General features: G+C 37.0%; 1 protein-coding gene across 1 annotated transcript in view; it reads right to left on the bottom strand.

Moving 5' to 3' along the window:
* Positions 1-16,624, bottom strand: part of SVEP1 (sushi, von Willebrand factor type A, EGF and pentraxin domain containing 1) — a 200,802-nt gene that overhangs the window by 75,183 nt on the left and 108,995 nt on the right. Inside the window, exons 13-18 of the mRNA XM_057722390.1 lie at positions 14,528-14,649; positions 12,393-12,501; positions 8,660-8,824; positions 7,905-8,138; positions 5,859-6,020; positions 4,397-4,558 (exon numbers count right to left, since the gene is read on the bottom strand). Coding sequence (XP_057578373.1) covers positions 4,397-4,558; positions 5,859-6,020; positions 7,905-8,138; positions 8,660-8,824; positions 12,393-12,501; positions 14,528-14,649 — 954 coding nt within the window. The remainder of the gene's footprint in view (positions 1-4,396; positions 4,559-5,858; positions 6,021-7,904; positions 8,139-8,659; positions 8,825-12,392; positions 12,502-14,527; positions 14,650-16,624) is intronic.

Below are 16,624 nucleotides of genomic sequence, written 5' to 3'. Positions count from 1 at the left end.
TAAACAACATGCAGTTTGAATACTGTCATTTAACCAAGTTTGAAATTCTCTTGCCAATATTTGGTGGAATACAAGAAAAGAGCCCCTAACATTACATGGATTTTCTTCAATAAATTTTGGTTACATTTGGCAGAGGGGTAGTGGGGTAGATTTCCCATGACTAAATCTTTGGGTTGGGGTTTTAGACTGTGATCCAAAGACAAATTCGGGTGGAGTGTGTGAAGTGGAGTCATTTGGATGAGCCCGAAAATCATTATAAACTGAGAACACTACTAAAGCTATTGACTTGTCTGCATACATTTAAGTCCAGGAAATAGAACACAGGAAAACAGTTACTCAGGATATCAGCATACTTATTAGTTAGGTTTTGGATTCTTGCTAATAAAAATTAGTATAGCAGAAATTATTTCCAATGTGATTGAAAAATTGAGAGATACACTTGAGGCTCCAGGGAGCAGGATACTCTGAGTGATGGCATCTCTTTTTTATTGGTTTGGCAATAAACATTAAATAAACAATAACACATTTGTGGTCATCTCAAGATGCTTAGGTCAGATTTCTTAAGCAAAAACAGCCAGCCAAATCTTTTGCAAAAGAGCTCTTTTTCATACTTAACTGACAAAAAGTCAGGAGCTGAATCAAGAGATGGAAGAAGATATCACAGCTGTTAATGCACACTTAGAAAAAAAAATTCTGGTGGCTGCATTTGCTGCATTCAAGAAAAGTTTTAAACTATAAGTATCGTTGTTTCACCAAGAAGAAAACGATCTACTCTGTTACTAGAGGTAGACAGGGCTTTGCACAAACATATTATAAACCTACTCAGTTTAAAATGGGGTTTTCTGAATCTCAAGTTTACAAAAATGATTGCTTATTAGGTAAAGATTTACCTTTCAAATAGCTAATTAGTTAATTGAAAGTATAAATCTTCCACTGATAAAAGTATAAATTTTCTGTTTGAGAGGAATATCTATGAGTGTGTATGATATGCTAGAAATACTAATGCTGTCACTGTCAGTAAAACCCAAGATGCTATAATGAATTAAACTTTCTTTCATATAATATTTTTAGTATCTTACCCTTGAAAAGAAAAAAAAGACTGTGCCCCTAAAAACTGACAGAATTATACTGTCGGTTGTAGTACATAATTATACTATATACTATTGACATGAGTCAAAAATTATACTAAGATATAATGATAATAAAATCTTAAGATTAAAAATCAATAGGCCAATTGGCATCTTAAAATAGCGAACATGGTGTTGTGATGTCTATACTTTGCTTTTTGACCTAGAAAGTGTGAAATAAATTTTCATGTGGAAATTAATAGTTGAAATTACATTGCAAGGGCTGACCATGCCATCACAGATATACTTTCCAAGAGCGGATACTCAGCATTTAATATATAATTTATGTATCCAGAACATACATATGTACACATATACACACATATATAACATATGAATGTATAAACATACACATATGCATAATAATAGTACTACCTAGTACATACTACAGTATTAAATACACACAAGTGCGCACACATGACACAGTTCCTAATGGACTAACGTCATATGAAGAGGGGAGAAAGTTTATTTTTGAATCTTGGCCAAAAAAACTGGTTTCTAAGTCAAGAAAACTGGAACAAAATCCTTCTCACCTCTTCTATTGTAGAGAGAGAGAAAAAAAAATCTAAATACGCCAAAAGTGATATTGAAATAGAATTGAAAATACAGCATTGAAATGACTGGGGAAAAATGTAACCCTGCCTATCTGTCCCCTGATTGTGTAAAGGAACGAATACAGCCTTGGAGCCATTGGTTTCCTATGACAAAGCCAGAAGTCAAAGCCTCTCATTCTGAATCTTCTTTTAACTTCATCCTAGAGGGTCGGGGTAAGAAGTGCTGTTATCCTATTCCACAAATAATCTTTCCTTCTATTGGGACCATATGTAAACAACACCATCACCAAAAACTCATTTGTGGGACTTATTATTTTGATAAAAATCATTTTTAAAAATTGAAACATTTCAGACTCTTTTGTAACCAAGGACTCAAGACTATTTAATATCCTAATAAGTGATAATAGGTAAAATGTATAAAGAATATTATATTAACATAGTTTACACTTAAATATAATTGTTATATGTATTAATGATTTTACGTTTAGCAGCCTAAAGAATGCAAAAAGTGATATGCCAGCAAAAAATAAGATAAACTGTACAACATGCCCCAAAACATAAATTAATACAGAAAGAAAAAAGAGGAAAAGGAGAGACAGAAAGAAAGAAAGAAAGTATGTAAGTAAGTGGGGGGAGGGCATGGGGAGAGAAAGGGGGCTGATTGAAAATATATAAGGGACCATTTTAGAACTCACGCACGATGAAATTTAAAGTGAAAGCAGAATGGTGTTTATCCAGCACCGCAGGGGAAGTGTCACTACCAATTATTACCAATTCCCACTCAGGACAAGTAGAATATGGTTAAACATAAGCTAGGAATATTAGGAGAAACAGAGCAGTTACCAGAAGTTTAGAGATTTTCTGGGAATTATAATTACTTAATTGCAGTAATTTGGTATTAGAAAACCTCAAGACTTATTTGGAAAGTTAAAAGAACAAAATTGTCAAATATGAACTTTTTCACTGTAAAAATCCTAGTTGCTTTTGTGGTTGGAGGGAGGAAGGGAAGGAGAGAAAGAGAGAGAGAGGATTTTTTTCCTGTAGACTTTCTTCCAAAGTTAGCTTGTATACTGACAAAAAAATAGAGTCTCTTGTAGACCTCCTTCAACCATAATGTGAGGTTTTGTTTGACTTTCAATTAAAAAAAAATCCACAGCTGGTATTACACAACACACATGGTTTATGAGTTTCAAATAGGTCCTAGTTAAATTCTCTTCTCGTCTCCTCAGTGAAACATGAGGTTGATGAACACCACTTGCCCAATTCCTCAGGTCTAAGAGGCTTTCGTCTACTGTGATTCTTGTTCTGAGATTCAAACAGATGGAGCATATAAAACCAATAACTACAGGTATTTCCTGTAGCACTTAACATATGAGGACTACAACTCCCAGGATGCAATGCTGGACACTCCCCACCCCCTCCCCATCACTACACTCAAACATCCTAAGCATTTGTTTTCCAGGAATCTCAGCCTCTAATTGGATGCAGATGTATATATGACTGGCGTGCAGTGAGGATGGGAAGGGTGTGTGTGTGTAGCTTGAGGGAATGGGGAACCAGCAGACTGGCTTCTTAAAAACATCACTCATTCAATAAGGAAGAGTTTAAACTTTCTGATTGCCATAGACCTTAGGTTTTTCAGTAAGGGTATAAAGAATGGGGAGGACACGCAATTTTTTAAGAAGTCATCTTTTAGCCAGGCATGCTTGTTCTGTTCCCAGTGATGTAGCAGAGGGAAGCCAACAACTTTTTATTTTTTACAAAGTTCCAGTGAATTTGCAAAGTCATTGCAGTTTATTGGAGTTTCTGGCAATAGGCTGACCTTGACTTTCAGACCTAGTTTCGCTGTCATTCTAAGTTTTCATCTTTTATTTTTGTTTCTGTCTTCTAATTTTTATACTGCTGGAAAGCTGTACTTGGTAGGGACGTTAGAACTATTTGAAAAATGGAACTCTAATCTTTATATTTCTGCTTCAGTCAGTGGTCCTCAATGTGTGGTCCCTGGACCAAGCAGAATCAGCATCACCTAAGAACTAGTTAGAAATGCAAATTCTCAGGCCTCACACCTGACCTGCTGAATTAAAAACTCTGGGGGAGAGGCCCCGCAATCTGTGTTTTAACAAACCCTCTCTGGTGACATCTGAGAACCAAAATTAGTCATACCTTAGACTCACCTGTGAGAACTTCAAAACAAACCCAGAAAACTTACATCAGAATATCTGGAGGGGGAGGTGGAGATTGGGTTTCAGGATTTTAAAAATCCTGATGCAAATGTGCAATGATTCTAGTATGCAGCCAGAGTGGATGACCACTCATGAAAATCTTCAAACTGTAGGGAATGAACATCACAGTTCAGGGGCTGTATTTTTAGAGTTTTAAGGAACATGAGACAGGACCTCATTTTATGCATGAGGAATCTAAATTCCTAGTTGAAATATATTTCTACCATACCATGCGGCCACATGGTTACCAATGTTGAGGGCTAGGACCACGTCTTGTGCTTCTTGTGTGCTCCTAACAGGACCAGCAGGGTGTTTATACTGTGGCTGTTTACGCTTAGGTATTGGCTGGCTGCATATAAGGAAACTCTCTACAAAGAGACAGTTATTTACATTCTTCGCCTACAGTAGACATATGGTTTTGCTAAAAAGATTCCACTCCTCCATGCCTAGCACCTAGGAGGCTTGAAAAAAAAAGCAATGTCTAAGACTTAACCTCCACAAGCAGAAATGTCCACGGCTCCTCTCTTCACAGTTGAAGTGTTTTCTGGACATAAGAGGCACCCCCGGGAACCAAACGCTGGCTGATAGCTGCCCAGCGGACAAGATTCGCAAGTCTCAAGCCCATTTGATGAGTAGGTCCCTTGTTTACACTGAGCTAAAATGAAAAAACGTAATACGGTTAATAACGATGACATCAGCTGTACAAAATTAGCACTGTGTATGATAGGATTTTCCACATTCTATTTAGGACAGAATAAGGGTCCCAAAGAACTCCAAGCATATGCATTATATTTTAGACTTTCCATACTTCTGTATACTAACAAGTCTTAGGCTCATTTCCAGCATGGTGTTTAACACATAGAAAATGTTGACAAACAGTTTTTGGGTAAAGTTAGAAATCTGCATCTCAGAAAGGCACTCTCAGAAGATCAAGCTGTCATGGGGAAACTTGTTTTTGTACAAGTTCTCAGCTTGCACACTGTTCTCTTGAGTGACAGAAACAAAGCCCCCAATTGGGCTAGAGTCCCATAACTACGTTGGCACCTTTTTCACTCTAAAAAAGAACTGGCCCTCTTACCTCCCCCTGCCTACAGACACCATTTCATTTGAGGGTTGGCAGAGGAGAAAGTAAAAGTAGTCTTAGCATCAGGCCCAGAGAGGTTAATTAAGCAACCTTCCAAAATTCATAGCAATGGTTTTGTAGTAGAGCAGGCCTAGGGCCAGATTCCCCAACTCCCAGTGCACTGTCCTTTCCTTCTGCCCTTGTCCTACAGATGACTCTCATTTTCAGCACTGCCAACATTTTTAGTGCATTTCCAACCACCTAGCACCCAAGTTTGTATTTGTTAAGTTTATATTTGTCATGAAGTACCCACACCTGCGTTGGCGACAACAGGCAAGGAGGTACAATTTTGCAATTCCTTCTTTTAGGTGCGTCTTACTGGAATTTTAAACGTGAAAGAAAATGTTTCCATCAGCAATGTTCATTGAGAATAACAGTAACAATATTTTGAAAAGATTGGATATTTCAGTAGCAAGAATAGGTGCATACAGGTCTGTAGTTATTCATTTCCAAGTAAATGGAGAATTAATCTCATCATATCAAATATTATTCTAACAAACAGCAGCCTAATGCTTGCGAAGAGCCATGAAAATCCTTTCCACCAATTAATGTGAGAGTCACTAAAACACGGGTTAATTGATGAATGTGGATTAGCGTTCTTGACAGCGGGGCTTGATTTAGACAGAGCAGTGGACTGTTCCAAGAGGAAACATGAATGGACTTCTCCAAAGTGAAGGAAACACTCAGGTAATAGTTTGCAATCAAAAGAAAGAAAAAATCAATTAATGGAACTGTTTTTGGTAATGCTCGTATTTCATCCTATTTGCCACTGAGATTTTATAACTGGAAACAAAATTCAGGCTTCTGGTCAAAATGGGCAGTAAGCTCCTACCTTTACATTCCAAGCTACTTCTTGAATGGAGATATTCCGTGTAAGTCCCAGTCGGACAGGGCTTGCACTCAAGCTGCCCTTCTTCATCTTGATAGGAGCCCATCAAGCAGCTTTCACAGGCAGAATTCTCCAGAGAATAGTATGTTCCTAAAGGGCAATTAACTGAAGAGAAAACAAGCAGAAAACACTGAATATAGTATGGAATGTGCTCCTTTCCCCTAAGGCATGGGAGTAATACAGGCTGCTTCCACTTACTATTGTCTATGGGTTGAATTTTACTGCCAGAGGTTTACTCACAAGAGAAACCTTCCAGAAATGTATTCCTCTAAACCAACAGTATGTTCTTTTTTTGGGGGGGTGGGGTGGGGGGGAATGCAAATTCTTGTTGACCAAGCTTAAGGTTTATATGATGGCTTTAAAGTGTGGGTTAAAAAGCTATAATAAACCAGATCATTCTGGAAACACATAGCTAATGGAAGAGGATAAAACAATGAATGTTTAGGTTAATTTGGAGCTTCGAGATATTAAAAATGATTTCTTAGCTGTTCCTCTGAATGGCTTCCCTTATGAAACTGCCTGTCCATTATTGCATCATTTCTAGAAATAAAAACAGACAAAGGTGGTGAGCCTAAAACAAGTGAGTTAAGTTGACCCTTGTCTCTGCTTGCAGGAATTACTGTCCACGGAAGGCAAGTCTAAGGCATCCTCAAAACCAAAGGCCCTGAGGGAACCGGCCAATTTTAGAACCTCCCTTCCTTGGAGATGTGGTCTACTATTTGGAGGCTTGGAGTGCAGAATTTCTGAGACCAAAGTGGGAATTTAAATTCACTGAAAGGCTGCTATCAGTTAGTATTCTTATAGAGAGGACACTTGGAAGAATCACTTGGGTGATTCTGAGGTGTTAAGGTGTGTCAGAATTACCTGGCAACCTACTAAAATTTCAGATTCCAAGTCCCTGACCCCAAGGGGTCAGATGCATCCGTTTTGGGATGGGGCCTGAATCAAGCTGCATTTTGAAAGCACTTCAGGGGATGCTGACACAGGTAGTCTGAGGACCACACTGGGGAATGTAGAACGCTGGCCAAGGCAATTCCTGATTTTTACTCAAAAGTTAAGAAAGAAACAAGAGGAAGCTCAGAATGACTGCATTAATGTGCTTTTGACGCGCTGGGTTTATCACACTGTGCAAAACTCAGCTGAGCTCTGGAAATAGCAATGAGAACTGTTGAGGAAGGTTTTCCGACCAGGACATGAGATCCCACATTTAAAGAGGGATTAACAGAAGACTCATGTTATTTGGTTCCATTGAGTGTACAGAGCTTGGTTAGAGGAGATCCCACTATCTATAAAAGACGATTTATTTGGGAGAGAGACTGGAATTGACCCAGATTGTGACAGTCTAGAATAGGGGTAAAAGCTAAGGGGTTGAGGGGGAGGGAGAACACGGAATGGAAGTTTAATGGGTTGGGGGTCTCCTTTGGGGATGATGAAAATGTTTTGGAATTGTGACAGAGGTGATGGATGAATGACATTATGACTGTACAAAATACCACTGAATTGTATACTTTAAAATGGTTCATTTTGTGCTATATGAATTTCCTGTTGACTGCTTGGGTGGGAATCTCGGCTACACCACTTACTGTCTTAAACAGTAAGGCTTACTGGGTAAGTTCTTCGCCTCTCTGGCTTCAGTTTTCTCATGTATAAAATGTACTTAATAATAATGGTACCTCCTACAGTAGTTAAAACAGGATTAAACACGAGATGAGCTCAGCCACACACACAAGTGGTCAGAAAGTTTTTGTTATTGGAATTGCTGCTGCAAGATCTATAAATAAGACTAAGATTTGGGTCCCTCACCTCAAATAATTGTCTTGTCCTGACCATTAGTGGTTTTCTAGACTTTGAGGACAAAAAGCGTGTCATGAGAGCAAAATGTAGGTTTCATCTCAATATTCCTTTGGAGTGGTAAAATGGCCCTACCCATCTCATTTGACCCAATAGGCACCAAATATTTTTGATTACAGGGAAGAAAAAAAGTCTTACCACACATACGCCCTCTCAGCACAGAGCCTGGTCTGCAAAAGAGGAAAGCCCTTTCTGTTTCTAAGGAATTGCTGTCGGCTACAAGCATTTCAGACGCAAGCTGAAAGGAATACATGGGCTCCTTAGTAAGGGTCCTTTTCAGCCGATTTGTGATAGTTTCCAATGTCTTAATGAGTCGTTGCTGATTTTCCAATTCAAGGGTATCATTTCTTTCATCAGGTAACGGCACACTAGCTGAGATAAAAACAAAACAGGAGAAAACATAACACACACACATGGTGTTGCAGGAAGCCATCTGTAGTGAGTTTTTACTCCCCCAAAATTTGCATATTAAAAATCTTTCAGGAAAAATAAACTCAAACTTAAACACCACTTACTGAGAAACTAGTACATGGAGAATATTAAGTGCAACACAATTTGTTTTCATCTTTCTCTCCTATGCTGGATCTACCTCACCTTTTTGCGGAGTTCTTCATGATTACATATTAAATCCCTGCAAATTCTTGCTTTTTAAAAACATGCCTTAGTTCATCACGTCAAGATGAGTACAAAGCGGGGGGTTTGATACTATGAGAACTATCTTAATATCTGTGATATTAAGAAAAATGACAAAACTTGGGTGATTGTGCTTGCCCTGATTTTCAGTTTCAGGGTCATTTCCCAATAATGATAACAAATAGAAAATCTGAAAAACAGGTCTCCAACCAAGAATTTTCCACTATATTAACCTTTTCAAATAGATAGTCTATTCTTACCTGTGATGTTAAAAATTAACTTAATTTTGTGGTCAGTTAATGGGGCACTTCTTCTAATTCGTGAAGATCTGGCTTTGCCACCGCCCGTGGGTGTTTCTCGCACAGTGTCCAGGAAGTCATCATAAGAGTAATCCAGCCTGTTAGCTGCGCCCCAGCCACCAGGTCCTGGACAGTTGCGGCAGAGAGACAAAAGATTTTACAGCTGTATCTTTATCAGCATTTAGGTTCTAATGTTAGGCCACAAATCAAACTGTCCTTGATCATTGCTTAAACTGCCCATAATGTACCATATACAAGGTTTTGTCTGTAATTTCATACTGCCGTTCTGGGCACTTCCTATTAAATTTAGATTACCAACGAATTCCATTGAAAGTATAAAGCAAAGTCTCTACAGAGCTATATAGGCATTTAAACCATTCTATCTTTGACCTAATAATTAATTATCTTAGCTTTAGAGGAAATGGGAGGAGGTACAGATTGTAATCAATTCTGATTTCCCTTCAGGGTTTGCTCCACTCTTATTTTTTTTATATCAGTGTTATAAGCTTAATAAGTATAAACGGATTTCCTTTTGTGAAGATTATTCAAGATATCTGCATATCTGTATTATATTTTAAAGGTGGGGGTACTTTCTGAGGGCAGCGTATAAGTTAAGTGTTTACATAGTTCAGAAGCTACGCTGGAGGCAGCATGGTCGTATGTGACTCTTTAGACGCCCTCCATATCACTGTGATCAACCGCATGGATTCAGATTGCGGCTTCTTGATATATGATGTACAGCTGCACAATCTTAGTAACATGATACTTTCATTTCTCTGAATTTCAGTTTCTTTATGTCTAAATTGAGATAATTATTCTTACGTCAGAGGTTTGTCTGTGGCGTAATTGAGCTAATTTATGCAAACTAGCTAGCTCATATTTGAGTCATTCTAAAACCTCAGTGATAGTAAATTATACTAATATTGGTCTAGGCATACTCTTGTTGCTTAGTTAGGTGCTTTAAACGTCAAATTCTATTTATACAGACTTGTCCACTTAAGTAGGTTGGTTTTTGAGGTTTGTTGTGCTTTTTTTTCCTCTTAATTCATATTTTTTGGCCACTAAAAAGAACTGGGATCGATATTTTTGTTTTTCACTTAAACATTTTCCCACAAGTGTCATGTAGCCATTATATCAATAGAAAAAAAAACAGATGAGGAAAGAGAAAAATATAAAAGATTAAATTACCTATAATTCCACCACATAGAAATAATGACCATAACATTTTAGGCAAAAATTTTTTCTATGACTATATAAACACACACATACACACTTATGCATAGATAGATAGATAGATAGATAGATAGATAGATAGATAGATAGAATAAAAATAAACATACCACACTTTCAACAAAAAAAGATCATACTATGTGTATATTATTTGATAATCATTTTTCATATCTTCTCAACAATATATTATAATATTTCTGTGTCAAATGGTTTCTATAGCTATACTACAAACTATGCAGGTTTCTATTTTCAGACTTTTAGGTTATTTCAAAATTTTAGAACATCCTTGTACATACACTATTTCATAAAGTGTAAGATATCATCAATGAGAAGACACATACAAGTTTCAGAGATGTCCAAATGAAAAACATACATCTTAGAATTTACGAAACGTGGTACATGTGTGTACATTAGCATGACTTTTATCTTGAGAAATATCCTGAGAAGTGGAATTTCTGTGTCTGAGCATTTTTAATCCTTTAGATACATATTGTCATCTGCCCTTCAATTTCTCCTTTACATACAATATATGAATATGATTTTTTTTCCCCTGACACCCTTGCCAACTCTTGGTATTATGATTCTTATTCAAATTTGCCAATCTGACAGGTCAAAAATGGCATCTCATTTTAGTTTTAATTTGAATTACGTGATTACTATGAGATCAAACAATTTTAATATATATTGGCCCTTTGTTTTCCATACATTATGACTTGCCAAGGTGTTATAAATATTACGCTGATCTTGTGACTCTGTTGTAAAGACACTCAAGGAGGAAGGCTTGTCTCTTAGGATCACTTGTACCATTTATACCACATGCCACCTGGATCCTTATAAGATGACAAACATCACCCATCTCACCCTCATGATGACAACTGACTTCCTCTGTGTATATCCTCGTACCCTTGCAACCTACCTCAACAATCTGGGGGTTGAGGGAAACCTGGGTCATGTGTGACAGAAGAGCTATTGTTATTCTAGATGTGCCACTGCCAACTCCCCTGCCAATGCCACTTTGTGTTTTTCTATCTAAAACTTTAATGTCCAATATGTTCACTGAGAAGTTGTACATAATAGTTAAAATTGGAAAACAACCTAAAGTCTACCAACAGGAAATTGTTTATATAAATTATGGCAAGTTGATGGATAAAATAATATGTAGACATTAAAATTGTATTGAAGTATAATATTTAAGACAAAAATGTTCTCAATAAAACTAAAAATTCATGGTTACAAAATAGTATGGGTCTACACATACACTGTACAGTTACATATACATTAATATATTAACAGAATTATTTCTGGGATTGTGGGTTACCTCAATATCATTCTTTGTTCTTTAGCATTTTTCTAATTTTCTCAATAAACATGTGCATAAATAATATTTTTAAATTTAAAAATCTAAAGCAATAGTCAACATCACTCAATGCTGAATCACTAAAAATATGACTAGTGTCAGAAACAAAAAGGATGTCTGCTGTTATGTGAATTAATACTGTCTCAAATAACCTTCTAAGCACTTTATTTATACTTGTACTTCCTCATTTAACCCTTACAATTGCCCTATGAGTTCGTTACTCTTATATACCCAATCTAGAGGTGAGAAAATGGAGGCACAGAGTAGTTTGAGAACTTGCTCAAGACCACACACCTAGTAGGTCAGGGAGCCAGGATTCAGACCTTACTAGCCAGTTGTAGAGTTCATGTGTTTTAACCACAAGACAATTTTGTTATCACTATTATATCTTAAAACATTACTCTGCAAGTCCTGGACTGTTTTATAAAAATGAATTAAAAATAAATATAATTACTGGAAAGGACAATTTTGCTAATTGAGAGACAGCTGAAATCTCCTAGAAATCTGAAGACAGTAAGCTAAATGGCGAGAAGGGCGGCCAAAAAAATCAAACAGCACACTTTGCAGTAGCTTTAATAAAAGTTATATGTCAATTATATTAAAAAAAAGAAGAAGAAAATGTTTAGACTCTACATGAATAAAACATCAGAATTCCATTTGAAGGTATATTAGACTTAAATAGACTGAGTCTTAACATATCCTGGGTAAGGAATGTGAATATTTTGCATGTGTAACGATTTTAAATAAATGGCTTACTTGCAATTTAAGTTAAATGCCATAGAAAAATTGCTGTTAGTACTTTATAACTATTACTATTCTCTTCTAAGATCTCAAATGAATATTTGAATTTTACAATCATAATGTGACTTAATATTCTTAGTTTTTATCATCCTGAGGCATTTTGGCTAATATTCTGAAAGAATTTATTTGATACCCCAAAGGTAATAAATCTATAGAGATCATTAAGCACAGTATCAAGTCATCCTAAAATACTTGATGAATAAATGAATGAAAGATCATTTTTCTAGTTTGTCCCACTCTTCTGGAATGATTTTCTTAGTCTGCAGATCAGTTTTGCCAACTACCCACACTAAATAATTTCATTACCAATTGCAAAGCCATTTTCATACTCATAATTATATTCGAGGCAGTATTTTTTGGTCAGGTCCTCCAGCCTGCAGTCAATGTCATCAGCATCACTACAAAATGATGGGACCTGCAAACAAAAGATGAAGAGGACAAAATGTACTTCACATCGGGGTGTGTCTTAGATAAGCCCTTTGTTCCTCTGGCCTTCACATCTCCAACAACAGGAGGGAGGGGAGGGCCCTAGAGCTATGCCTGTCCTTGAAAAGGCTCCTGACCCCCCTCCGTACCCTCCCCTACCTCCTCTAAGTGCCTGTGGACCACCAGGATTCGCCTCATGCCTTTTCTTTCTGTTTATATCACTTACCACAAGAAAGCCAGGACTCCTGGGATATCTCGTCTCTGAACTTTCACCCCATTTGGCTTTTTTTTTTAATTGAAGTATAGTTGACTTACAATATTATATTAATGGCTCTTTAGATCCCTTTTCTCTGACCCTATCTCCCACCCTTCTCCAAGTCCTCGAAACCTTCCTCAATGCCCTCTGAAACTCACAGTCAGTAATCAGCCCTTCTCCTATTATTATTATTATTTTTTAACCTCCACTCTTTCTGTTCTCTTTGCTTTTGCTCTCAATGAAACCTGACTTCCTAGGTTTCTTAGGTGGTGAAGGTGGAGAAAGTGTCCCCCTCAGTCTTTATTGCTGTTTCCAGATCGTGCTCCAATGAACCTCCTTGAAGCCTTAAGAGTTCTGAAGCTCCTGCAATCAACTGTACCACACACTGACCCTCCTCGTGGCCGTCATCCACAGCCTTCCCCCACTCTGAGTCACCCTCTCATTCCAAGAACACTTGGTAACCATCCCTGTTACAGCCCTCGGTGATTTCTATATCCACCCAGCTGATTCTTCTAGCACCTTGGAGTCTCTCTTCCTCTTCCTCTTCTGTCTTCCAGCTCCACTCTGTCACTTACTCTCATGATCATACCCTCACACCGCGTCATTACCAGTAACTGCACCCTCTCCAACCCCTAAGAATCCAACAATTCTTTGACTTCATCAGAATCTCTAATCCACTGATGCTACCACCTCCTCACTGTCCCTCAGTCCTGATGTCTTCACTTCCTTACTTACCCATTTTGGATCCCATGCTCCATCACCATGAATCACTCCCTTGCATGCACCCTCCTCAATTTGTTTGTCTGGAGAACCTTAAACCCGGGTTAAATTTAAATTCATTGCTCTGCTTTTTCTACATTTGTGCCCATATGCTCAACTATAGCTCAGGAGAAAACACAATGCTGCTTATTGCCAATTCTACTACATTTCTCTAGTATATTCGTCTATGTTCTCCTAGAAAACTGTTTTATACCATGTTCTCTTTTCTCAAACCTCCAACAACTCCTCCCCATCCTTACTCCAGACTGCTCATTCTGCATCTTTTTTCACAGATCACAGTCACAAAAGATCCTTCTTTCACACACTTACATCACCATGTGGATCCACTCCTGTATCTACGATCCTGTATACTCCGCCTCCGTGACGCCTCTCTTTCTCTCACATTCTGCATCAAATCTAATACTATCACTACGTCTACTTTCAGAATCTATCCAAAATCTAAGCCACTCAACTCTGTTAGGGATACAAACATGTATGTGTGTGTATAGACACACACACACACACACACACACACAATATCATTTCCTGCCTTCAAGATGCTCAATACAGTTAAATACATTGCTTTGCTTTCCTGGAATCACTGAAAGAGTCCCAAACAAAAATGCATGAAAAAGAAAATCCTTTAAATGTTCAAAGATCTCCTCATCATAAAAGAAATACAGTCTACAATGGAATTTTTTGTCATACTTTAAATAAGAAAGCAGACATTCTCAAACCACATGGACCCTACGCTTCCCTTTCTGACTCAGAGCGTTTTAAAAAATTCAAAGTGCTTTAACACAGATTTACTTATAATTCACTCCAGAAGTCCAAAACCTATGAATAATTCTAAATGTGAGGAGCCAGTTGGGTAACAAAGAAGAAGGAAATCATCAGGACAAAGAATTTTTGTTGCAGGTGACTCAGAGAGGCTACAAAAAACTCAACAGTGAGCATCCTTTAAAATATGGCAAGCAACAAAGGAATGCTACTGACATACCATTTTCCCCAGGGTGGTCTCAAATGCTTCAGAAAACTTCTTCAACAGATCCGTGTCATCACAGCGAGTTGCTTTGTATAGCATCTCAAAGGACTTGAACCCATGATTTGCAAAACGTTTTACTGGAAAATGTTGGAAAAAACAGCTTCAGATGGTTAGTGTTCTCAAAACAAAGATTTAATTATCTGTGGAATAACTATAACTTAGTATTTTAATCCTGACATGATTTGTGGGGTTGTTATAAAAACAAAAGATGACAGTTAAGGAACGTTTCCAGGCATTAATTGATCATAATAAACCATGAGCCAAGCAGCTCTGCACCCAGTTACTCGGTGATAAGTTTGCTTTGATATAGTATTCTTTACCTTGCAATCATATAAAAAAGGAGCATTTAAGGGAAGAAGAGATATAAAAATTCTTTTCATTGTATTCCTGGGAATCTTTGAAAATCCTGGCTACAGCAAAGATATTATAATTTTTATTTATGTATATTTATAACATATGTTTATATTTTTGACCAATAGACATTGAAAATTTCTGAATATTATGTAAAATTCTATTTCTTGAAAGTATAATTTCACAAAGATAAATTTTTCCTTGGATCAGAAGCTTAGAATTTGGACTTAGCAAGCTGTCTCGAAATATTCAGAGACAATGTCTCCTAAAAGCATCACCATTAAAATCCTACTGTCTAAATCTTTGATAGAGGTGAGTGATATCACTTCTATTTTGCTTCCTAAATTTGGGGGAAAAAATAGCTCAAATAAGTGGGCTTTACTCTTTTTTTCTAAGACACTGGCATTTAAACTTTATCTATAGTACTAGATCAAAGATTCACTCCAGAAAATAGTATTTACACTAGACAAAGATACTGGGTTATTTTTATAATAATATATAAGATTACAGAACAGCTGTAAATTTAAATCACTTCTAAAGAGAATGAGTTTGATCTCTTACTGCATCACGTACATTGGCTCTTACTTTAAATATAAGCTCTTCTGCAGACTATAAGATTATATATATTTTTTAAATAAATAAAGACATTTATTAAAAAAAAACAAACAAGAGTCAGTGATAAGGCAAATAAATCTAATGGACTTCACCCAGATTTTACAGTATGACCTTCAAACCTAGAACAACTGCCGCAACTCCTAGGGTTTCCAGCTAGATGACCTCCAAGTCTTTTTTGCACCTCCATTCAAGACGGTGTCTATCTCAGCCACTGAGTCCAGGGAAGGTTTCCAAGGTGATATTGCAAAAGAGGGATTGGTCCTAGTTTGATTCTAACTTGACCTTTTTGATGACTGCTGCTGCTCTCAGATAATACTATGCTATGTTTCCACCCCGTTCTGATGTTTTTATTCAAACAATTCTCAATTATTAAATTTCATTGACGTGTACCACAAGTCACCTCTTATTTTATAATAGTCTATATCTGTAGATACATCACAGAATTGGGTAAAGACTTCTCGAAAGACCAGAACGTGAAAATATGGCACTGCTGATTTGAGAGCAATTTGTTTTGAAGGCCTCTGCTGTATTTATGGGGAGAAAGAAGCAACTATGATAGAACCATAAAGCAAAATATTCTGAAAGGTTACATGACATTGGGCTATTCAAGTTGCTTTCATCTGTTGCCTAAGAAACTGGATCATCTAACTTCAGACATTCAATTCAAAGACATAACTTCTCAATTGCACTCAATATTTGGTACACTTCTAGTGACAATAAACTAATTGGATATAATAAATCTGCAGTCGTTATAACAATTTTTTTTCTTTCCTTTATAAGACTATATTTTAAGTTGAAGTTTACAAGTTAAGAATGACATGCTGACAAGTCTCTTCGGATAATTCTGGTAAATAACAATGAGAGGGCCAAGATGGTTTTGCCATAAACTGAGTCTTGTCCTACAGCAATCCAATCAATAGCAAGACTCTGGGGGCCTAATATTTTAAACCAAGGGACGAGCATTACTCTTATCTGCAAACGCTTCAATTCATGGCACCATCTTCCACTCCAAAACTAATCCCTATATTACAGCAATTTTTCCCTTTAATATTTAGAAATTTATACATATAGGCAGACAAACACATA

The sequence above is a fragment of the Hippopotamus amphibius genome, chromosome 2 (genome assembly GCF_030028045.1).
Source record: "Hippopotamus amphibius kiboko isolate mHipAmp2 chromosome 2, mHipAmp2.hap2, whole genome shotgun sequence".
NCBI classification, from domain to species: Eukaryota; Metazoa; Chordata; class Mammalia; order Artiodactyla; family Hippopotamidae; genus Hippopotamus; species Hippopotamus amphibius.
This window is presented reverse-complemented; position numbering and strand designations above follow the sequence as displayed.